The 22647-nt window shown below is 59.2% G+C and overlaps 11 protein-coding genes across 11 annotated transcripts; 6 read left to right on the top strand and 5 right to left on the bottom strand.

Annotated features, from left to right (window-relative positions):
* Nucleotides 1–296: 296 nt before the first annotated feature.
* On the top strand, nucleotides 297–2218 carry K452DRAFT_268979 (uncharacterized protein). Its single transcript, XM_033538918.1, has 3 exons — nucleotides 297–407; nucleotides 463–1917; nucleotides 1976–2218. The coding sequence occupies exons 1-3, from the start codon at nucleotides 405–407 to the stop codon at nucleotides 2063–2065; spliced, it is 1548 nt and encodes a 515-aa protein (XP_033399158.1). The 5' UTR covers nucleotides 297–404; the 3' UTR covers nucleotides 2066–2218.
* A 256-nt stretch (nucleotides 2219–2474) lies between these two features.
* On the top strand, nucleotides 2475–5445 carry K452DRAFT_248016 (uncharacterized protein). The gene is made up of 6 exons (XM_033538081.1): nucleotides 2475–2685; nucleotides 2773–3785; nucleotides 3840–4523; nucleotides 4574–4637; nucleotides 4687–4833; nucleotides 4902–5445. Exons 1-6 carry the CDS (start codon nucleotides 2484–2486, stop codon nucleotides 5285–5287), a joined length of 2496 nt encoding a protein of 831 aa, XP_033399157.1. The 5' UTR covers nucleotides 2475–2483; the 3' UTR covers nucleotides 5288–5445.
* A 381-nt stretch (nucleotides 5446–5826) lies between these two features.
* K452DRAFT_225533 (uncharacterized protein) lies at nucleotides 5827–6752 on the bottom strand (the record flags this gene model as incomplete). Its single annotated transcript, XM_033536759.1, has 3 exons — nucleotides 5827–6142; nucleotides 6197–6423; nucleotides 6555–6752. 3 exons carry the CDS (start codon nucleotides 6750–6752, stop codon nucleotides 5827–5829), a joined length of 741 nt encoding a protein of 246 aa, XP_033399156.1.
* A 1385-nt stretch (nucleotides 6753–8137) lies between these two features.
* Nucleotides 8138–9039, bottom strand: K452DRAFT_297179 (uncharacterized protein; the record flags this gene model as incomplete). The annotated part of the gene is made up of 2 exons (XM_033541994.1): nucleotides 8138–8185; nucleotides 8365–9039. 2 exons carry the CDS (start codon nucleotides 9037–9039, stop codon nucleotides 8138–8140), a joined length of 723 nt encoding a protein of 240 aa, XP_033399155.1.
* Nucleotides 9040–9509: 470 nt separating this feature from the next.
* Nucleotides 9510–10674, bottom strand: K452DRAFT_225392 (uncharacterized protein; the record flags this gene model as incomplete). The annotated part of the gene is made up of 2 exons (XM_033536743.1): nucleotides 9510–10214; nucleotides 10267–10674. The coding sequence occupies 2 exons, from the start codon at nucleotides 10672–10674 to the stop codon at nucleotides 9510–9512; spliced, it is 1113 nt and encodes a 370-aa protein (XP_033399154.1).
* Nucleotides 10675–11504: 830 nt separating this feature from the next.
* On the bottom strand, nucleotides 11505–12410 carry K452DRAFT_171102 (uncharacterized protein). Its single transcript, XM_033535792.1, has one exon. It carries the CDS (start codon nucleotides 12124–12126, stop codon nucleotides 11638–11640), a length of 489 nt encoding a protein of 162 aa, XP_033399153.1. The 5' UTR covers nucleotides 12127–12410; the 3' UTR covers nucleotides 11505–11637.
* A 750-nt stretch (nucleotides 12411–13160) lies between these two features.
* Nucleotides 13161–13989, top strand: K452DRAFT_357749 (uncharacterized protein; the record flags this gene model as incomplete). Its single annotated transcript, XM_033546142.1, has 2 exons — nucleotides 13161–13264; nucleotides 13356–13989. 2 exons carry the CDS (start codon nucleotides 13161–13163, stop codon nucleotides 13570–13572), a joined length of 321 nt encoding a protein of 106 aa, XP_033399152.1. The 3' UTR covers nucleotides 13573–13989.
* A 1254-nt stretch (nucleotides 13990–15243) lies between these two features.
* K452DRAFT_317579 (uncharacterized protein) lies at nucleotides 15244–16224 on the top strand (the record flags this gene model as incomplete). The annotated part of the gene is made up of 4 exons (XM_033544080.1): nucleotides 15244–15290; nucleotides 15453–15510; nucleotides 15609–15702; nucleotides 15986–16224. The coding sequence occupies 4 exons, from the start codon at nucleotides 15244–15246 to the stop codon at nucleotides 16135–16137; spliced, it is 351 nt and encodes a 116-aa protein (XP_033399151.1). The 3' UTR covers nucleotides 16138–16224.
* A 225-nt stretch (nucleotides 16225–16449) lies between these two features.
* On the top strand, nucleotides 16450–18024 carry K452DRAFT_357748 (uncharacterized protein). Its single transcript, XM_033546141.1, has 2 exons — nucleotides 16450–16894; nucleotides 16956–18024. The coding sequence occupies exons 1-2, from the start codon at nucleotides 16455–16457 to the stop codon at nucleotides 17866–17868; spliced, it is 1353 nt and encodes a 450-aa protein (XP_033399150.1). The 5' UTR covers nucleotides 16450–16454; the 3' UTR covers nucleotides 17869–18024.
* A 19-nt stretch (nucleotides 18025–18043) lies between these two features.
* Nucleotides 18044–20593, bottom strand: K452DRAFT_268968 (uncharacterized protein; the record flags this gene model as incomplete). Its single annotated transcript, XM_033538917.1, has 2 exons — nucleotides 18886–20593; nucleotides 18044–18823 (listed from the first exon to the last, which is right to left on the bottom strand). Exons 1-2 carry the CDS (start codon nucleotides 20569–20571, stop codon nucleotides 18044–18046), a joined length of 2466 nt encoding a protein of 821 aa, XP_033399149.1. The 5' UTR covers nucleotides 20572–20593.
* Nucleotides 20594–20946: 353 nt separating this feature from the next.
* Nucleotides 20947–22308, top strand: K452DRAFT_225449 (uncharacterized protein; the record flags this gene model as incomplete). Its single annotated transcript, XM_033536750.1, has 1 exon — nucleotides 20947–22308. One exon carries the CDS (start codon nucleotides 20947–20949, stop codon nucleotides 22306–22308), a length of 1362 nt encoding a protein of 453 aa, XP_033399148.1.
* Between the last annotated feature and the right edge of the window lie 339 nt (nucleotides 22309–22647).

The following is a 22647-nucleotide window of genomic DNA, read 5'->3' as shown; positions in this document are numbered from 1 at the left end:
GTAAGTGAAGTGGAGAAGGCGAAAATAGCATGGGTGAGCTCTCGGGAGCTATCGATCGGGAGGGAAATTAACAGCGCGTGAATAGCTGCTAAAGAAAGCGGTAGGCTGGCTTCGCGATGTAGTGATAGGTCACTAGCCTAGAAGCCTGGGTCGTTGAGCCTGAAGTGCAGTGGTGTGGGTAGGAACTGGAGGCGACAAGGGAACAAGTTGGACGAACGCGGCACTTGATTTAGCGCGAATCTGACTAAGCACATGGTGCCAAGCCTGGGCACCTTCGGGGACAACCACAAGAAGCCAGGTTGTTGAAGGCAGCGGTGATAGTACAGCACGCATCACCGAGCACGGCCAGCGAGGTATAACCGCAGGATTATCTTCCCCGCTCCATTGCTCGCTCCTGCTTCATCATGGTTAGATTCAATTTTCAATTATCATGGACAGCTCCAACTAATCCTCCACCCCTAGGTTGTTCTGGCAGCATCGATATGCACTCGCGGCGGCAAGGCCGTCCTGTCGCGGCAGTTCCGCGAGATGCAGAGGTCGCGCATTGAGGCTCTTCTGGCATCTTTCCCCAAGCTCGCCGACTCTGGAACCCAGCACACCACCGTCGAACAGGACAACGTCCGCTACGTCTACCAGCCCCTTGACGAACTCTACATGGTCCTGATCACCAACCGCCAATCGAACATTCTCCAGGATATCGACTCGCTCCATCTGTTTGCCCAGGTGGTCACCAGCATATGCAAGAGCCTCGATGAGCGTGAGATTCTCCGCAATGCCTTCGAGTTGCTCAGCGCTTTCGACGAGCTGGTTACGCTTGGCTACAGGGAGAACCTCACCCTGAGCCAAATCAAGACGTTCTTGGATATGGAGAGTCACGAGGAGCGGATCCAGGAGATCATTGCAAGGAACAAGGAGCTCGAGGCGAGCGAGGAGCGCAAGAGGAAGGCGAAGCAATTGGAGATGCAGCGCAAGGAGATGTCCAGGAGCGGCCGCAGCGGCACTATCCCCCGCACTCCTTCCTACCCCACGTACACTCCACCCGTTCCCACGACCGTTCCGGACACGTACGACAGTTACAATGCGGCGAAGCAAGAGTCCAAGAAGCCGATGCCGGTCAGAAGCAAGGGCATGCAGCTGGGCAAGAAGTCGAAGACCACGAACATGTTCGATGCTGTCCGCGCCGACCTTGGTCCAGACGCCGAGGCTTCGGCTCCTTTGGTGTCCAACGCGCCTACGCCTGCGGCAGTTGCTTCGCCAGCTGCACGCGCATCACTATCTGCGGACCGTGAAGGTGTCCACATTACAGTAGCTGAAACCATCACCGCAAGACTCAGCAGAGAGGGTTCTCTCGAGCACTTTGAGGTCAAGGGTGATCTGCAGCTGCGCGTTTCCGACTCCGCCTTGACACAGGTCAGGTTGGATCTGGACATGGGCAACACGCGTGGCGCGCAGCTCAACTCGCACCCCAAGGTCGATAAGCCGTCTTTCAGAAACGAGAAGGTTATCCAACTGGCGGACACAACTAAGGGCTTCCCCGCCAACATGGCGGTTGGCGTCCTCAAGTGGAGGATGGTCGCTAAGCCAGGCGAGATTGACGACCCACCGATCACGTTCACCGTCTGGGTCAGCGAGGCGGGCAACAGCACGTGGAATGTTACGGTGGAGTATGAGTTGACCGGTGGAGATACGCTGAAGGATGTTGTCGTCATGATTCCTTACAGCACCAGCGAGCCGTCGGTATCCAGCTTTGATGCTGTCTACGAGGTGTCTGGGGACAGTCTGGAGTGGAACATTGGCACTGTGGATGCTTCAAACTCGACAGGAAGCTTCGAGTTCGAGGCACAGGCGGACAGTGACTCCGAGTTCTTCCCCATGAAGGTGCGCTTCGCGAAGTCGAGGCCTTTTGTGGAAGTTGATGTAAGACCCCCTGCAATACTGGAATTCAAAGGGTGAAAGCTAACCTCACGTGAAATAGGTGTCGTCCGTCACGCTGCTGAACATGAATGAGGATGTCTCGTTCTCCAAGGATATCAAGTGTGTCGCGGACAACTACGAGATCGTGTAATGAGTGATGTTCGAATGAGATAGTGGAGGAAGGGTTTAGGAAGGGCTCGTGCAATGGGCTGCAGATGGAATTTTGGAAGAGCGGTAACTCGTCTGGCAGTTCCATACATGCAGGTGCAGAAGCCAGGCTGCTGTTACTACAAGATCGCAAAACTTAATCGTTTAATCATGAACCGTCTGTGTGAAAGTGCAATGTCCTCGACAAATACATCAAAACAAAATGATGGTTGGCGATCAATGTCCGGACCCCGGATTGCTTTGACCAGTCACCTGCTCTCGTGGCTTCCATTTTGGTGCGGACGCGTTTCGGGCAAACGACGCGACTCACAACCCAGCCAAGGCCGACCGTCTTCCTACCACCCACGAGACGACTCTTCTTGAAAGACCTACGACTCACAATGGACCTTGACGAGGCACCAATGCTAATGCTGCAGGCCGAAAAGGCTTTGCAGCAGCCTGTGCGCCCGCATCTCATTTCGTATTGTCCCACTATGGATTTGGTCGCTGTCGTTACGCGAGAAGAGCAATTGGACGTGTACAGGCTCAACGGTCAACGTGCCTTTGGTCTTAAGCAAAAGAGCGTGGGAAGCTCCATTGACGCCATACGTTGGAAGTTCAACGGTACAAATCTTTTTTTGGCCCTAACTAACCACATCGATCATTTCAGTTCCAGACTCAAATGTGGCTAACTTCTCTTTCCTCTTTCAGGTCAATACATTGCTGTAGCATGGGATGATGGCTCCGTGGACATTGTTTCATCGGAGACTGGTAAGGCTGTTAAGCAAGTCCGTCGCAGGGTTCTCGGTGCAGATAGCGCACCCAATCCTCGAGTTTCCTGCCTTGGCTGGGGTGTCAACTTCATAGATGCCGCTGCCGTCAAGGCTCGGACTAGGTCAAAAGACGGTAAATCGGATGACGCTGCATCCGAGCAAAACCCGCTGTTCGGGACAACAGATCAGTGGGACGATCGGCAAGACGAGGTTACCCTGGACGACTTCCTCGAGCGGCAGCCGGACCTACACAAGCTAGGCATCACGCCCGAGCTTCCTGATCAGCTCGCACTCATAGATGTTCAGGATGTCCTCCCAAAGCTCCCGGCAATACCCCCACCGCCTGTGGTGGGGATTACGATGATGAACAAAGCGAGCACGTCGGATGCATTCAGCTCCCAGCAATCTATTGACGCTATATTCCATTCTCAACACCTGCGGGATCATAATGCTGTCGACGTCCTGCTACTTGGCTGTGACAATGGTACCATCAACCCGACCATATATGATTCGCTGGAGATTGGCGGAATGCGTGTTCCTTCCGACTGGTCATTGCCAGACCACAACCCGCTCTTGCATGCCTCGCATCCGTACTCTTGCAGCCATCTCACTTTGATGGAAATCAAGAACGACAAGGAACAAACGCCTAGGATTGCTCTAGTTCCCCTCATTCTCCGTTTCATTCCCACCACTGGTATTTACCTGCATCTTATCGCTTCCAAAACTGCTCAGCTACAGAACCTTCTACAATATGTCCAGTCATGTCTACGATGTATCATAGCATACTTCAACCACGCTCGGGATTTGCCATCCAAATTTATTCGGAACGTTAATGAGACGCTAGAGGAAAAGGGCGAGGGTAACCTCGTGCAAAACCTGTACCACCTCGCTGTGACAGGGCACTGCCCGCCTACAATCAAAGAGTGGTTGACTGACGAGTTGACGGAAAGTGTAAGGAAACGTCTTTTACAGCTTCATTGAGTCCATTAGCTCATGCTTATATAGGGCCACAAGCGATGGGACCATGCCGCTAGCCAAGGCTACGCCAAAGTCGTTGACTTGACGCATGAGAATCTACTGCCAGCCCTTGATCGGTTGAGCATTGTAGTCAGCATGCTGCGTGGCCTAGCAACTTACCACAAATCCAGCTCAATCATCAACGTCCCATCCGATCAACTGACCGCTATACTCGACACTATCCGATGCCTACGACTACTCGGTCATAATGTCATGATCTACGGCAATGAGGAGCGGCGCCAATATGAAGTGTTCTCCAAATGGTTACGCCATGAGATTGACGTGCAATCCTCGGATTCGTCGTCAAATGCGCCCGAGGATGCAGACAGAGATCCAGGCATTGATCATGCACAGTTGTTGGCTTACATTCCAGGCGCTATGACACAAAGCAAACTCATTCCTTTCTTGAGGCGTCAGACAGACATTCCTAATCCGCCAACCGGATTGCCAGAGTATCACGAGGTCAAACAGAGCATGGCACAGCATAGGAGAAATGAACCGATTGAGGAGGGGAGTCTTTGCACGTGGTCCGTTGCTGGAAAACTCCAGGATCAGTGCCGAAACCTCTTTGCTCAGATCACGAAATGGCAAGCTCAAAATAGCACAATCGACTGCGGCTTGATGTTGGAGGATGGTCAAGTCTCAGCTAAGGATATGCGGATGGTTTATGAAGTATGTTTTCCGAAGTGCTTATAGCAAAGGACTATTTTGACAAGTCGCAGGATCAGGAAGATGGCAACATAACCACGTATGTTGCACTAGTTCTGTCGGACTCTAAGAGCGAAGGTAGGAGACTCCGATGCTGCTAGTCTACTCCCTCACTAATCACAAATAGCCCGCCTCCACCGTATCGAGCACGGAAACGTATTCTCTCTGGACAGTCTCGAGCCCGGTCAAGTCCAAGCCGCAACCATTAACTTCGGCGACGGTGAAGTCCAAGACGTACAATTCATCGACGACATAGCGCTCATGATCCTCTACCGTACGCAAGGCAAGTTTCCACCCCACTACCGCCAAGCACTCCAATCCTCCACTAACATGCTCGACTAGACTCTTCGCAGCTCCTATTCCTTCCCTACGCTTTCACGCCTACTACCCCAGACCGTCCAGACATCTGGCCCTCCACCCCCAACAACGCTCCATCCACAGCGCAAGCCCTGCCCACGGGCACGCCGCCGGCGCCGTCGACCCGCACCGCCTGGGACCTGAGCACGCCGGAGGCCCGCCGCCCGTTCGTGCGCCACGTCTTCCCTGCCGGCGAGCGCTTCACACCACTGCGCATCGATGTCAACGGCCGCAAGGATCGGCGCGTCGTGTGCGTTGTTGGGGACGATTTGAAGCACTACAAGATCTATGATTTAGACTACGAGAGCGGGAAGGAGGGCGAGGGCGAGGGTGAGGGCGATACGACGGTCGATACGATCATGAGTGGGTGAGTGGGTGAGCGGGTGCGGGGGGTTGGGCGAATTGGGGGAGAGTTTGGGTGCTGTGAAAAGGAGATTTTCGGGTTTGGAAAAGCGGAGCATGCATAGCATAGCGCGGTCTAGCATAGCAAGGCATATTTAGAGGCTCGGAAGGAATCTAGAAAAGTAACGAGGAAATGGATAGATGGCTTCTGCGATGACATGAGATGGATGCTTCGTTCTTAATCTTCAGCACACTCATGTACATAAAATACCTGTTCTCAAACAACGACGGTATGGATATCCATTCATTCTCAAGCACTCAGTCTGTCTCTAGATAGACACTCTCTTTCTTTCTTCCTCACACCCATGCACATACTCACAGCTTCTACGCAAACCAAATAATCCATCCCTAGACAACGCCACACCGAAGAAGAAGAACAAATAATAAAAAGCAACATCCACCTCCCTCTCCCCTCCTCTTCTTCCCCTCACCACACAGCACGCCCCCTCCCTCCTCTTCCCTCGCTCTCTCCCCACAACTACAGCGCACCACACAACCCAACTCAACACTACAACGCAACCACGACCCCCACGGCCAGCGCCCCAACAGCGCACACAGTCTGCCAAACCCCCACAGCAAAAGGGTTGACCAACCCCGCCGCCCCACCCGCAGCAGCAGGGGCGTTTGCGCCGCCCGCGCCGGGGGTCCCCAGCGCCGCGGCGTTGGGCGTCGAGGCGCCGGGCGTGGAAGCTCCCGCCGCGCCGACAGCAGCGGGCGTCGCGCCCGGGTCCGTCGCCGTCGCGATGTCGCCGGGCGACATGTTCTGCGGCGCGGCGCCGGCGAGCTGCTTGTATGCTTGGAGGGTCTTGTCGCCGGAGGTGGGTCTGTGGGGGCGTTAGCTGGGTTTGGAAGGGGGTTGAAGACAAAGGGAGACGTACGCGTTGATGGCGCCGACCATGCCGGCCTGGCAGTGCATGCCCTGGCTGCAGTAGTACCACATGGGGTTCTTGTCCATGACCTTGACCGTGTAGGTGAGTTTGGAGCTGTTGGCGGCCGCGGCCGTCGCGGGCATGAAGCCAGAGTAGAAGGCGTTGGTGGCGTTGGGCATGACGTTTTTCATAGGCACGCAGGGGGCCGAGAACGTCGACTGCACTACTGAGTGGTTCTGTACAGACAGACACACATGTATGTCAGCCGGGGCTCAGGTTCAGGTCTGGGTTCGCGTTGTATTGCTTTCAAAGAAATGCAGAGGGACAAGCACAGAGGGGGGAAGGAGCATGTGTTTGGTGGCCTTACCTTCGGGTTGAACTGGAACTGCACGTAGTCGCCCACCTCGGCCTGCAGGTTCTCGGGATAAAACGCCAGCGACCCGTTCATGCTCCCAACCTGCACCACGTGCACCTTATCGCCAGTCGCGCGCCCCGACAGCTGCGGGTAGTAGCGGCGCAGGGCCGCGGGCCGCGCGCCGTGTGGCAGGACGGGCGGAAGCGCCATGCGTGGCTTCGGTTGGATGGGTGCGGGCGCGGGCGCGGGCGCGACTGCTCCTGCGCTTGTTGCTGCCAGCGCGTCGGCCGCGAGGAGCAGTGCCGTCGCGATGAGGTTCGTGAAGCGCATTGTCGCGTGTGGGAAAGGACAAGGTATTATGTGGTGTGTTGGAGCGTGGGTATTAGCAGCGGCTCGCGCTGTGGTGTGTGTATGTTGAATGTAGGTGTGATTTTGTGTGTATAGGTGTGCCGGACTAGCCAGACAGGCGGCGAAAGAGCGCGCAAGGAAAGGTCGTTGTCGTCAAAGAGCCGCGGAGAGGAGAGAACAGAGAGATGCACGGTATGAAAGAAAAAACAGGCAGCACGTCGCAGACTGCGTCCCTGGAGTTTGAAGCGGAGAAGAAGAAAAGAAGAGACTCGTCAATTACACCGCAAGTCGAGGACTTGCACTCATGGCTACTTAAAAGACGACTTGGGCCGTCACATCCGTCTTCGCTGGTGCTGACGCGAGTACCCTACGCCGCTGCGACGCTCAAGGGCGCAGTTGTGCTTCAGGCCTCTCGGCACGCTGCGCAGCGCATACTGTAGCAGAATGTGTGGGGTTGGTTGCGAGAACGGCTACAAGGCTGATCAGAGGGGTAAGCTTAATGTTAAGATTTGGCGCGCCCACGGTTATGGGCGACGATCTCGGGTAGCAGCAGGCAGGAAGACACGCCGCCGAGTCTCGGTTTTCGGCGTAGGTAGTCGAGGAGTAGTGGAAAAGCCTGGGCTGAGAAGGGCGTTGAGACAATGACCACCGGGCGAGGGCGACGAGCCGTGCGCCTCGTATTCTGTGACTTTTTTTACCATTGACATTTCCCACTGTCTTTGGATCCTGGATCGTGGCGTCGACGGGCTGTGTGTTGCGGTTGCGTTCGAAATCGATCTGAGACGAAGCGAGTCGCGGGTTCGGAGGCACGACTCACAGCCTGCGTTACAGCATGCAGCAGCGAACACGCCCTGACCCGGCCTCTGCAACAGCGGAGAGTGGAAAAAAATAAAAATAAATCAAAAGCTGGGGTAGTGGGAGGCCGTGCGAAAGGCTATTGTTGGTCCTTGGCCATGGGTATATTCCAGGTAGAAAGCTCCCTGTACCACTGTGAGCCGCCAGCTATATTGCTCGACGCCTCACCAACGGTCGAGCTGCAGTCGAAATTTTTGTAGGGGGCCGATGCATGGCGCCACACGCCCAGGCGCCCTACAAATTGGTCTCACCCTTCGTATGCAAGTCCCGTGACGTATGCTTGAGTAAAAGCCTCTTCCCCGTCCACTCCAATATACTCCCATGCGCATACGCCACTGGCGTCCGATTGCCCCAAGCACTCTGACATCATGCACGAGGCAGCCGTAATCAAGCTAAAAGTCGAGCAGCAGCTGCGGCGCCAGTCTTTCAAGGTCCTCCACCTGTATATCCCAGTCAGCCGCGCATTCCAGAAAAAGTATTCCACACCGTAACACGCGACCTCCCCAGACTCGACCAGAGCAAAAGCACCTCTCGGCCTCAAGCTCTTCCCTGCCCAATACCCGCCGACCCAAACAAACCCCATGCCGACACAATAAAACGCACACAACGAAATACTCACTTGCAGGAACCCGTCGCCGCGCTCGCCCATCTCGCTCTCCACGTCCCTGCGCTCAAACATGGCCCGGGCCAGCGCTTCGCGCACAAACGTCTCAACGTATTTCCCCGCCACCGCCATGGCCTCGCGCCCGATGCGCATCTCCTCGTCCTCGAAGCCCTCGTGCAGCAGCTTGTTCAGCAGCTTCGCAGGTATGGGCGGCGCGACCGTGGGCGCGTCCTGCGAGGCCGGCGGCACAGCCGCGCCCGCGCCTGCAGGTGCGGCGGTGGCTTCGCTTGGACGCCTTTGTTGCTTTTGCTGGTGCGTGTGCTCCTGCCGTGGTCGATGAGCGTGCTTGTGCTCTGCAGCGGTGGTTTCGAACACGTCGCTGCTGTCGTCCGAAGAATCGTTCATTTTGTCGTCTTCGTCTTCGATGTCGTCGTGCTTCGAGGCGGCGTGCGAGGACGCGTCGGCGTCTTCGATGTCGGAGATCTCCGGCGACGACACGATGCTAGTGGCGGGCTTGAAACCTGGGCGTGCAGAGGTGTTGGTGGTGGTTTTGCTGGCTGCGCCTGCAGGTTTGGCGACTGTGGCAGTCGGTCGAGCGGGAGGCGCCTTTGAGACCGAGGGTGCGCCTACTCTGCTCGGAGGCTTGAACGCCTTGTTTGGGATCTGTTGATGCGTGCGGACGGGAGGCATGTTGACGAGTGTCGGCGACGTCGAGTGAGTGTTGTGGAGTTGTCGCGCGACCTGAGCGATGATGATGACGCGCTTAGCAATTAGCACGGAAACACGCGGGCACGTGAGCATCGACGGTATTTGAGCTAAGGTAAAAACATGTGTTCAATAAGTTGCTACAATATGATTGATGTGCCACTCGTGGCCAGCCCGATGGCTTTGTAAAACAAGAGGGTATAGCTATGCAGCGGCTGCCAATGTGTCGCGTCGTGCACACCGGTGCCGGAAAACCAAGAGAATCAAGACACGAAATCCAATGCGCCGTGTTGCCAATGCACCCATGCTCCTCCGCAGTCTACCCCTCCCCAATGTGTCGTGCACCCGAATCAAGTACTCCGCTTCCGGTCCGGAAGCTTTTACTAAACCATATCCAACGCCGTCCTGAGGGCCGTCGGCCCCATGCATCACGTCTGCGACTCTCGGACGCAGTATCACCTCCTGAAGATGGCTGCAAGGCTCTTCGACTTGCCGACCTTGGGCTTCTTCGTGTCCTCAGGCGTGGGCGGAGGCGATGCCATCGAAACCGACTGGGACGCCGTCTGCCTCGTCTGTAACTGTGCGAGCTTGTCGTTGTTCTTGCTGTCCACTTGCGACAGCTCCAGGTCATCACCTGCGAGATCCACAAGAGTATTGGGCGAGTCGAGAGTGCCGGGGCTGGACACGGACGGCGCGACAAGCGTCTTGCTGGACTTGATGGAGTTTTTGCGCATAAGCTGCATGCTGACCTTGGGCTTCAGGCTCCTTGACTTCTTGGCGCCCTTGGTCATAGCAAGCCTGACACCACTCTGCTCGGACATCTTCCTCTCCTCCTGCTCAACCTCGCCTAGGAGGGTGTGGCTGTTGATGGCGAAGTTCTCCTCGGCCAGAGCATGGAACTGGACGATGCCACGTTCAGGCTCAACGGTCAAGATATCCCTCAGAAACTCTTGGAGCAGGGCTGCATTGCGCTTGTTGGTGACAGGCTGCAGTTGCGAGGGAAGAGCAGTGATGTGAAGAACATAGGCGGGCTCAAAGGTGCCGCCGAAGAGGAGACATGCCGAGTGGTTTAGGTTGACCATGATGGAAGATTCAGACCGCTGGAAACGCCTCGACAGCTGGTTAGAGAGCGACGTCGCCAGGGTGTACTCATCGTCGATCTAGAGAAGGTCAGTAAGTTGGGACGAAAGAAATTGGATGTTTGCAACTTACAATGACATTGGTCTTCAGCTCAACAACAACTGGGGAGTCCCTGGCCACACGGTCTCTGGCTTGGCCCGTCGTGTCCCTTTCGTTGAAGCGGCCTTCATAGTACTGGGTACGCTTGCGCGTCTTGTGGCCGTGTGAGATGCCCTTGGTGACGGCCGCCTCTTTCTTCTCTCCCGGAGCGCCCCATTCAATGGTGCGGATGATCTCTTTCCGGTCAGCGAGGGTCTCGGGCTCCGGAAGAGGAGCAAAAGCCCGGGGCGAGACGAGAGCATCATCGAAGGAGAGGGTGGAATCGGCAGGTGAGAGGGGTGACTTTGGGTTGCCGTCTTGTATGATCAAAGTGGCGCCTGCCTGTTTGGGAAATTGATCGTTGGACTCCATGGTGGAAGTAGATTGCCTCTCGTTAAACATGGCCTCGTGGACGGAGTGTGGCATATTTGGAGTAGAGAGGAAAAAGAAAAGGCAGTGGAGGAATGAAGGGTGTGTGACTTGGGACTGAAGGGACAGGAATGGGGAGATGCTTGGTACTATTTGTTTGGTAGGCGGGAGGGGACCGTGCAGCAGCGTGGGAGATTCTTCGAGGCTCTAGGGTTCGTGGCGCAGGGAGTCTGGGGGGGCCAGGCGGACGCTCTGGGCTTTTGTGGCGGTCTCTGGTTCAGCTGGGACGGAGACAAGAGTGGAGAGGGGGTTCGGTGTGTCTAGTATGGTGTAGAAATAGTAATTAGTTAAAGACAGCGTGAGATATCAAGGGCCGAGGGAGAAAAAAAGAAAAAGAAAAGCAAAGGGCGCGGGAAAAGCAACGTCGACGCAATGCGCGCTGCAGACGCACTCGTCCTGCGCCCGTGAACATCCTGGGCGGTGGCATCGTGGACATGTACGGTTAAGGCTCAGTCCGTCTTATCGGGACCCTTGGGCGGCGTTAGGCTGCCCGAGAGCTGGGGAGGCGCCGCTAGACTCCCACACCCACACACCCACGCCCGCCCTTTTTCCTGCCCACATGACAACCACCGAGGGCGCTCCGCCGCCGCCGGTTCATCACACTCCCCCTCATCCCCTTCCCCCCTCCCCTATACCCTAACGTATAGTTACCCGCCGTCGCTGTGCACATGTCTTGTCGTCGTCGTCGCTGATCTGATCCACATGCCTGCACATCACCCCAGCCCGTCTTTTTTTCTCGCCAGCCCACCGTGCCCACCCACCTGGCCGGCCCCGCGAGCCAAAGCGTGTGCGTTGGCCGACTTGGACTTGGGTCTTGGACGCTTCCGGCAGTGGCCGCCTGGCGCTTTGCTGGAAATTGCTTCTCATGAGGAGGAGATTCTGAAGGATTGTGGCAGCGTGGTGGTTGGTCTGGCCCGCACAGCCAGCGCTATGCCACTATGGCATCCCATCCCTGGCCCATTCAAGCTGAGCCTCGATGCCTTTTTCAGACCATGCCACAGCTGCGCATTGCACTCGCTCGCTGCGGGAGCGTTTGAGCGACGACGCTGCTAGCCCCTTGCGGGATCCTTCGCCGCAATGACGCCTACATAGACTTCTTCCCTTCCTCGACCAGAAGCCACTCGTAAACTCTCTTACCCACGCTCTGCAAACCACCCCCCCCGAAAAAATGCCTCCATGACGGGCCAATCGACTCGGCAAAGATAGAGAACTGACCCCCGCCCCAGCTGCAGGCCGCGTCAGACAGCCGATCGAGGGGGAGCAGCGGTTCAACGATCGCTGACACGGCTGCCCGTCGTGCACTCTGCTAAAAAAGTCGTCGGATAGAGTAACGTCACACGGTTGGTTGTAACTTGTCTGCAAGTCTGCACCGTGTTTCCGATTCGCCTGCTCTGACGAAACGGAAGCGCATTCGACAGTTAGCATATGCACGCAAACTGTACTCCGTGTACAAGGTTATCTTCTCTGCCGTTTGATCATCGTCGTACGGCTCTCCAACGTCAAATCCGGCGGCCTGGTCTGAACGCCCCGTAGGTTTAAACGGCCATCCCAGCCAGAACGGGCCTGATCACAAGTCAACACCTGTTCCTGCGTTCACCTTCTCAAACGTGGGGCGGCTTATTGAGGGGCGACTAAGGTACGCATGACGCCACTCTACATGCATTGCGCTCCCGCTTCTGGCAGCCAAACGCAAGGAAAAACCGCCTTCCCTTGCCTGCAGCCCGCCGTATATTATGCCACAGACGGGAAACACGTTCGCAATTGCCAAATTCCATTACCAAAGTCGACTGCTATTTCCGACCAGTCATGCTTACGGGTGTCGTCGGGTCGATGGTAGAGTAGAATGCAGTCGCAGTAGCGGCCTCGGCTGCGAAAAATAAGCCTCCAGCGGGATCTAACGCATGCTTCGGTACCCAATAGAGTCGGGCAGACTATTTTAATCGACTTGCGGGGGAGATGGCCATGCTGCCGACCGAGGAACATCAACCACCGGATGAGCTACTGTTCGGCCTCGCGCCAGGCCCTCGATTGCAAATCGGAAGCGGGATCGGATCTGTCATGCTCTGGACGAACCTCCCTTGCTTGGACTAGGCTGAGATTGCGCCAAGGACTCGTAAAGGATGACGGTATCACGGCCAGTCACGGGTTGCCCCATTGGCAGAACGCGTCGTATCGCCCCAGACAGTCTCCAACACCGGCCTCTTCCGCGTGGTCGAGGCGTCATATCAAGCGCAGAGGCGGAGACAAAACGGCAATAAATGCGAAAGGCGATGATGGCCATGGGGCCATCTAGAACTGCTTACCTAGAGTACCCACGGCCAAGAGAAGGGCATTGTCGAGAAGCTGCTTACGTCGCACTCGCATGAGACACGCCCGCGCAACGAAGCACTGGAACATCTAGTAAGCGGCTCTCCTCCAACCCTCGATACCACCATCGAACGAGCGAAGGCCTGGCCTCAATGCCCGTCTCCGCGCTGCTGCTCCCTCCCTCTCTCTCGCCCCCAGGCAATAACAGCGGCACCAGCCAGCGCCCGTTTGTGTCCAGCTCCGCGCCTCCCTCAAGGTACTCACTCAACACGTAGGTAGAGTACACGGGCGGGCGCTTCCAACCCTCTAGCAAGAAAAGTCCTCTACTCGACACGACTCTACTCTAGAATTCTCGTCTACCCGCGCCCCACAACCACCACCACCAGCAGCACCACCCGCCGCCACACCCCTACGCATTTGTCACCACGCGCCCTCGCCCTCGCCCTCGCGCCCGCAACCAACAAAGCCGCGTCCACTCGGCCCGCCCGCCAGCCCGCCCCGAGCAAAGCTCGCAGCGGACCGGGCCCGCGCCGGCGCCATGCAAGCGCGGCTCCGCGCCCGTAGCCGCAGCTAAAGTACCGGCAGCGGAGGAGGAGGAGGAGGAGGAGGACGACGACGGCGGCCGGGCAGGCTCTACTCTAGACTAGAGTAGAGTACGCGGGCGTGGGTCGTGGGTCGTGACGTCGTGGACTGGTGGTGGTGTCTGCCTGGCGGGTGGGACGGGGGCTTGGCGGGTTGAGGTGGTGGTGGGCGTGGGCTAGAGTACCTAACCTACCTACTCTACGAGGAGGTTAGAGCGGAAGGTGGGGTTTTTTGCTTGTTGCTTATTTGTGGTTGGGTAGGTACGCCCGCTACGTGGGGGGCAGGTATGCCGCGGCGAAGGCGCGGATGGTAAGGCAGGTAGGTAAGGTGGGTGCGTGTTACATCGGGCGGCTCTACTCTAGTGCGTTGTGTAAGTTTTTCTTTTTTTTTTTTTTTTTTCCTTTGTTGGGCGGTAGAGTGGAGTGCTGGCACGGCTGGTTGCTTGCGATGGGGTGGTGTCTGTTCTGTTGTTGAGCCTTCGAGCATTCAAGCTTTTCTGCGAGGTTGAGGTAAGTCTGTCAGCCAGGCAATCAGCAGTCAGGCAGGCAGTCAGGCAGACAATCAGTCAGGCATCTGTCCGTGCTGTGCTATGCTGTGCTGTGGTAGTTTTCATCCTTACGTACTCCTACCTATATATCTCTATCCGTCTGTAGAGTAGATACGCAGTCTTGAGTCTTGACATGAACAATAGAGTAGAAGCAGCCGCAATCTCTTCAGCCTCTCTATTTCTCGAGATCATATAGGTATATACATGGCAGAAGGAGCGTTGCGTTGCAGTGTATCCCTAGGAGTATAGCAACGCGCTCGCCTATCTCCACCAAACCATCTGTCAATATGTCGATATGTCAATATGTCAATATGTCCTGATCCAACGCTCCAGCCCACTGCATAGCTTCTGTATCCCTAGTAGCTTCTCATCCATCCATCTATCCATCTCCCAAGCACAGCACAGTGCGCAACAAAGACGTCCATCGTCATCGAGTCGTCGTCGGCGGCGGCGGCGGCAGCGGAGCAGAGTAGCCAGCCCCACGTCTCGCATCACAAGCAGCGACACTGCCACCACTGCGCTTATAGCAGAGCAGAGCAGGCGTGTATGTGCGTACTCAGCTACAAATACCTACCCATGTACGAACAGAGCATCAAGCACGCACCCCCAAGCCCTACGGAGTAAACAACAACAAACCGGACGCACACCCAGCTTATCAACACTGCCATTCCCGTCTTCAAACAGGCCAGGAGCACGTGCGAGCACGTCCATCACGTCTGCAAACGGCTCTCCCTTCACCCCTCAAGCACCCCCACGACCCTATCACGGCCCGCGGAGGCTTGCCGGCGAGATGACGCAGCAACGCAGTCAGGATGAGGAGATCGTGGGAGGGGTAAGAGGGGGTATAGGCAGAGTATGAAATAGCGTGCGGGGTCGTGTCTACCTCTATCCTACGAGTACTCTGCTCTGCATTCTGCATTCTGCAATTCACCTACATCTACGGTCTACGTACGATACGATCTACCTACTCTACTCTACCATCTGCAACCTACTCTCTACGATCTAGGATCTAGGAACACGATCTACCATCTCCCTGTTTATCAAGCATCCACCGCTTGGCTGCTGGTTGATTGAGTGGTTCAGCTACTCCTACGAGCGTTATCAGGATGCAGCATACCGAGTCGACAAAGGCGATGCACCGGGGCGCGAACGCGTAGGCTTGTCCTCCCTCCCCTTGCATGCTTTCATGTTTGCTTGCTTATGTTTATTGCTTGTGGGTGGGAGAAGTGTGCTTCGTGCTTGCCTTGTCTTTTGTTGGATTGCTGCTTGTGTTGAGAGTACCTAGGTATGGTAGGAGCAATGCTGACGACGGTAGGGCCATCTTCTCGACCGAGTTCACGACTGCGCTGCATGAGGATGCGGTGGATAGAGCGGTGCGTACCTAGCCTTGCTTTCAATGCCTTGGGTCTTCTTCTATTTCGTCTTCATCCCAGTCTCGTTCTCGTAAGGATTCGCTAACGCAGCAGCGCAGGAATCGCCGCTCCCGAGCAAAATGGCCGCCAACCTGACGGGCGGGCCCAGCCCGGCATTCAGCGCGCAGGGCGCGGTCGGGAAGCAGTTTACGCGTGCGTTTGCCTCCGCCCTTCCTTCTCTCCCGCACTCTTAGGCGCGCACGCACGCACGCACGCACTCGCTGGGGCCTAGCTCGCTCAAGGCACTCTCGGCCACGCTGTCTCGCTCTCCACAGTCACTCTCGCCAAAGAGAGGAGGCCTGGAGAGGGGGGAGGGATGGCGAAGAGTGCCTTGAGGTACCCTTTGAGGTACCCTTTGAGGTACCTAGGCGGCAGCTCGTGCGTGCGTGGGTGCGTGCTGAGCCGATCATCAGGCAGGCAGTGCTGACGCACGCAGCGGAGGGCTCGGTGGGCGGCATGGCGCAGAAGCTGGGCGGGCCGTTTGACGCCAAGGGCGCCATTGGCAAGCAGTTCACGGAGCAGGGCTCCATCGGCGGCATGGTGCAGGATGGGGGCAGCGACGGGTCGGGCGGCGGCTTGCGCAAGTGATGTTGTTTTGGGTGGGGCTGAAGATATGGAAAATGACGACGCCGGAGGCTGGGGACTGGGGCTGTGATAGATGTACATACGACCGGGGTGCAAATGGATGCTGGCGTTTGGGGTGCGCGGTTGCGTGGGATGCTCGTGATGAGTGCGGGGATGGTGGCGATGGTCGAGGCCATAGCTCCTGTAGTGCGCTGCTGCTCTCGCCCGCCCGCCGTAGTTCTATCATGCGCTTCTGGCTCGCATCGCTGCCCGTAAACTATCACCGCGCGACCTCACCACTAACACACGCCTCCCACCCCATCCCTAGAAGTAACACAACCATGGCCGACCCCCTCCTCCTCTCAGACGACGCGTCCTACCACTCCTCCTCGGACGAGGAATTCCACCCCACAGCCGCCGCCGCCGCCGCCGCGTCCACCAGCTCCTCTGCCGACGAAGACGAAGACACCGAAGAAGTCGACACGGTCCCCGTCTCCGCGCCGCCCCAGGCCCGCGGCCGCAAGCGCAAGCGCACCCTCCCAACCACAACTACCATCAGACGCAACGCGCGCACTGCCCGCGCCAGCAAAAAAGCCACTGCCGACGACGACGATGCCCTCGACTCCGGCGACGAGGCGACCATCGCGGCAGGCTCCCGCGCCAAGCGGCGCCGCGGCGACAAGGCGGGCAGTAACGACGGCATTCTCCTGAGCGACGCGGACGAGGAGGGCGGCGAGGGCGGGCTGGTGAAGACGCGCGCCCAGCGCCGCTTGGGGCTCGAGTACGTGTGAACGCAGGCACGCAACGCAATGGAAGCTGACGACGGCGCCGTGTGAAACCAGGCAGAAAGAGCGGCGGCCGCTCGCGCGCATCGACGGCGCCACCGCAGACGTAGACGCCATCTGGGCGCGGCTGAGCCGCACGTCGGCGCGGGAAGCGCTGCTGCGGCCACCACGACAGACGGGCGAGGGGGAGAGCGGCGCTGCTGCTGCTGCTGCAGGCGCAGCGACGCAAGAAGCACCCCACCACCCAGCCGGCACCATCACCCTCAAGCGCAGCTACGTCTTCGCCGGCGAAGTCGTGACGGAAGCGCGCGTCGTGTCGCGCGACTCTGCCGAGGCGAAGCTGTATCTCGCCGAGCAGGCGGCCAAGGAGGCAGCAGCTACCAACCAAACCAAGACCAAAGCCAAAGCCGACGCCAAACCCACCGACGCCGACGCCGACGCCGACGCCAACGCAGCAACACCCACACCCACACCCACAGACGCAGAAGTAGGCGCCGAAGCTGAAGCATCCACAGACGCAGAAGCACAAAAAGCCCCTCCCCCACCACCCCGCCGCCGCCGCCCGCTCCGCCGCCCCTCCCGCTTCGACCCCAACCCCACCGCCGAGGTGCGCGGCATCCCGCCCGCAGCGCAGCTGACCTGGGCGCGGCGGCGCGCGCTCTTAAACCCCACCACTTCCGCCTCCCCCCCCTCTCTTCCCTCCACCAATCCCAACTCCAACTCGACCGCCCCCGCCCCTGCCCCGGTCCCCGGCGTCGGCGCTGCCTCCGCACCCAAACTCAACACAGTGGCCAAGTCCCGCCTCGACTGGGCCGGCTACGTCGACAAGACGGGCATTGCGGCCGAGCTGGACGAGCACAGTCGTGCCAAGGAGGGCTATCTCGGGCGCATGGAGTTTCTGGGCCGGGTCGAGCGGCGGAGGGATCAGGGCGCTAGGGCTGGTGGTGGTGGTGGTGGTGGGGGTGGTTAGGTTTGTGTGTTGTGTGGGACGAGGAGAAAGGGAGTGGAGTGGAATGAATGAATATGAATATGAACATGAATGCAGAGAAGCATACATGCATGAATGATGGATGGATAGATATGTTATAACATAGCATAGGTAACGACTTATCCACCCGCGCACGCCATCAACCTACTACAAACACCTACCGCCTCCCCCCCTTCCCCCCACCCCTCGGGCCACCCTTCCCCTTCATCCCCCCCTTCTTCGCACCACCAGCAGCACTCCCGCCCTTCTTCCCCCCCTTCCCCTTCGCCTTACTCAGCGCGCCCTGCCCCGCCCGCTCCGCCTTCCCCTTCTTCCACATCCTACCTTCAGCCATCTCCTCGCGATCCACGAGGCGTTTCTTCTCCTTGCCACTGAGCTTCTTCTTCTTCCCGCCCTCGCCCACCACCCCACCCTCACCCAGATTCAACTCCCTGGCGCCCCGTTCCTTGGCCGCCACCTTCTCCCTCTCAGACGCAAACCACGTGCGCTTCGGCCGCGCCTTGATCTCCTCCTCAAAGCGCACCAGATTCTCACCCCTGCGCACCTGCGTCTCGGCAGCGCCGAGCTCGCGCTCGAGCTTCTCGTCTTCCAGCACAGCCTCCACCTCGCCCTCCAGCGCCTGCAAGCGTGCGTCCCACGCGTCCAGCGCCTCGGGCGGCACCGCCCGGCTGGCGACAGGCGCGTGCTGCGCGCGCGCGGCCCGCACCGCTGCTTTCACGACTTTGCGGTCCGGCTCGGCGGCGATGGTGCAGGCGCGGCCGGTCGCGCCGCCGCGGGCGGTGCGGCCCACGCGGTGCAGGTAGATTTCGTGGCTTTGGGGCGCGCTGTAGTTGAGCACGGTGCTGACGCCTTTGATGTCGAGGCCGCGGGAGGCGAGGTCCGTCGCTAGGAGGTGGGTGCTGGTGCGGGCGCGGAAGGATTCGACGGCTTGGATGCGCTGGGGGAGGGGAGGTGTTAGTTAGGGTTTTTTTTGGGTGGGGTGTGGTGTGGATGGCTTACCTGCTCCTGGCTCATGCTGCCGTGTAGCTCGGCGGCCTTGATGCCGCAGAGGCCGAACAGGACGCGCACGCGATGGGCCTCCTTTTTCTGGCGGAAGAAGATGATGACGCGGTCGGTGTAGACCTTTTCACAGAGATACATGAGCACCGCGAGGCGCTTGTCCTCCTTGCCCTCGCGCAGGCGCACAAACTCCTGCACCAGGCCCGAGACGGTGGCCTTTTTTGCGTCGACGAGCAGGCGGACGGGCCGGTTCAGGCCCACGCGGATCAGCTTGTCGACCGAGTCGGTCATGGTCGCCGAGAACAGCATCGTCTGCCTGCTCTTCGGGATCGTCGTGAGGATCTCGTTCAGCTCGTCTGCGAACCCGTCTTCCAGCATGCGGTCCGCCTCGTCCAGCACCAAGATCTCCAGCGTGTCGACCGCGAAGCTGGCCGAGTTGCGCATGTGGTCGATGAAGCGGCCCGGCGTCGCGATGACCACGTCCGGCCGCGTCTTGAGCACCTGCTCCTGCTCGCGCAGGCTGTAGCCGCCCACTATCTGCGCAAAGGTAATGTCCGTGTAGCTGGCCAGCTTCTTGGCCACGTTGAAGCACTGCACCGCCAGCTCGCGCGTCGGCATCAGAATCGCCACGCGCGTCGTCGGCACCTTCTTCGGGCGGTACAGCAGCCGCTCCAGGATGGGGATGACGAATGCCGCCGTCTTGCCCGAACCCGTCACCGCGCCGCCGACGACGTCCTTGCCCAGCAGCGCCACCGGGATCGTCTTCAGCTGGATCGGCGTCGGCTCCGTGAAGCCCACCGACGTCAGCCCCTTCAGGATCGGCCGCGACAGCGACATGCCCTGGAACGAGCCGGTGCCCTTGACCGCGGGGGCCTTGTGGCCGTCGAGGTTTTCCTCGGGCGCGAAGAAGGCCTTTTTCCGCTCGGCCTCGACGGGGTCCTCTTCTTCCTCGTCGTCCGAGGACCCAGAGTCGACGTCGTCGGGGTGCGCGACGGGCTTTGCGGCCTCCTCGTCCTCTTCGTCCTCCGACTCGTCCTTCTCAGAGTCGTCCTCCTCGTCCGATCCCTCGTCGGAGCCTTCGTCCGCTTCGTCGCCAGACTCGTCCGCGTCCTGGGCGCCCATGCCGAAGCCGTCCTCGGCCAGGAGCTCCTCGTCATCCAGGCCAGCAAACTCGGCACCGCCCTCGACATCCTCTTCCTCCTCCTCGTCGCTCTCCTCCCCAGCAGCCTTCTTCTCCTCCTTCTGCTGCTGGCGCCTGCGCGCAATAATCTCGTCAATGTCGACGGGCTTCTTGTCGCCGCCCTTCTTGACCTCGTCGTTCTTGGAGCCAAGGCCCCAGCCGTCAAAGTCGTCGACGACGCCCGCATCGCCATCGCCAATCTGGAACTCAAAGTCCGAGTTCATGGCGCCGTCGTCCTCGCCGTCGGCGGCCCAATTCCTCTCGGCGTCGTCGTCGTCCTCCTCGGGCTCAGGCTCGGGCTCAGGCTCCTTCTTCTGCTTCTTGCTCTTCTTGCCCTTCTTCTTGCTGCTCACGTCGTCGGCGGCGGGCTCATTGCGCTTGCGCTTCTTGGCATTGGTGGGAGCGGGGGCGTCGGCGTCGGCGTCGTCGGCGTCGTAGTCGGGGACATTGTCCTCGTGGTCGGAGATGGTGAGGACAAAGTCGTCGTCGAGGTCGCGGGGCGCCATGGTGGGTGGTGGTGAATTGCGAGTGAATAATTGTTGCGAAAACCAAAAAGTTTCGGGACGCGACTCGTTCTGCCGGCGGGCGGTGAGTGATAGTTTGACACCGCCACTCGCCCATACTCGAGTAGATAATGCACCGCCACAGGCTATGGATTTTTCCCGTGCGCGCGCGGCGATTCTTGATTCCGCAGACGGCCAGCTGTCTATTGCTTCAAACCTCAGCCGTCTCAACCTCTCCTCATCGCGCAAATCCATCGTCTCATCATCGCCATCAATACCTATCAATCCTCACCCGCCATGGCATCCTCGGCCGGAAGCGATGCGGTTCACGGAAACGACGCCCGCCCGTCCGGGCCCGACTTCATCGCCCTAACCCCCATGGCCCATCCGGGCGCACCCGACACGACGACGACGACGACCAACAAGGCGGGCGCCGGCACCAGCACCGCCTTCGAGCCCGTGACGCCCCCGCCCGGCGGCCCCGACGCCCACGACCCCATTGCCCGCCACGCCGCGGGGCGGTACAGCAGCGCCTCGGCCAACGCCAGCGACGTCGAGCGCCAGACGCCGCCCGCCTACACCTGTGAAACGGACCCGTACAACCTGCGCGGCTGCCTCAAGACGCCCGGCGACATGCAGCGGATGCGCGCGAACGTGGGGCGCAAGCGGGCGGGGGGTGCCGACGCGCTCTGCGGAGGCAGCGCGGCGCAGCTGGTGACGCGCGAGGGGCGGCGCGCCCGCAAGCTCGAGGCGTTTTACGAGCGCCAGAACGAGAACATCGAGCGCCTGCTCAAGCCGGTGGATGAGCATGTGCGCGAGGCCAAGCACGAGGAGGGCGAGGACAACCTACGCGTCAAGATTGCCGTGCGCGGCTCGTTTGCGGCCAACGTCGCGCTCGCCATCCTCCAGCTCTACGGCGCCGCGTCCTCGGGCTCGCTGTCCCTGTTCACGACCATGGCCGACGCCGTCTTCGACCCCCTTAGCAACCTCACCCTGCTGCTGTGCAATCGCGCCGTCAACCGCGTCGATCCCCGCAAGTTCCCCTCAGGCAAAGCCCGCATCGAAACAGCCGGCAATATCGTCTTCTGCTTCCTCATGACGGCCGTCTCGCTCATCATCATCGTCATGGCCTGCCGCGAACTCGCAGCCGGCACGCCCGACGACCCCCGCGGTCTACACATCCCGTCGGTGGTGGCCGTGTGCGCGGCCTTCGCGACCAAAGCCGTCCTCTTCCTGTACTGCTGGGCGCTGCGCAACAAATACAGCCAAGTCCGCATCCTATGGGAAGACCACCGCAACGACCTGCTCATCAACGGCTTCGGCATCCTGACCTCGGTGGGCGGCGCCAAGCTGAAATGGTGGATCGACCCCGCGGGCGCCATCGTCATCTCCACCCTCGTGGCCACCCTCTGGCTCTCGACCGCGTACCGCGAGTTCCAGCTTCTGATCGGCGTCGCCGCCGACACGGACATGCTGCAGCTGATCACGTACATCAGCATGACGCACGACGCGGGGGCGGTGCGCGCCATCGACACGGTGCGCGCCTGGCATAGCGGCCCCAGACTCATTGTCGAGGTCGATATCGTCATGGATCCCGAGGCCTCGTTGCGCGCGACGCATGATGTGGCGGAGGCGCTGCAGACGAAGCTCGAGAGTCTGCCTGATGTCGAGCGCTGCTATGTTCATGTCGATTATGAGACGAGTCATGCGCCGGAGCACTTTTGGAAGAAGGAACTCTAGGCGCTGCGGGTGGTGGGCAGTGGGTAGTGGGGAAGGGGAGAGTGATGAGTATTGTCGTTGGTGTTGTGGGCGCGGATGCGGTATCCAGCGTGTCGAGTGTGAGTAGCAGAGACGGTGTCCGAAGGCTCTTCTGCAACATGCTGTATACGGGTGAGTGAGTGAGTGAGTGAGCGAGCGAGCATGAGCAAGCGAGTGAGCGAACGATTGAGAGAGCGAGTGAGAGTATGCTACCGAAGACGAAGACGAAGACGAAGACGATGACGATGACGATGAGACACGACCTACCTACTTCACTTACTGTCCCACCCACGCCATTCCTTTTCCAGGCCGCGGTAACGG

This window comes from Aplosporella prunicola (genome assembly GCF_010093885.1).
Source record: "Aplosporella prunicola CBS 121167 unplaced genomic scaffold K452scaffold_9, whole genome shotgun sequence".
Lineage (NCBI taxonomy): Eukaryota > Fungi > Ascomycota > Dothideomycetes > Botryosphaeriales > Aplosporellaceae > Aplosporella > Aplosporella prunicola.
Note: the sequence above shows the minus strand (reverse complement) of the source record. Positions and strands in the feature narration are given on the sequence as shown.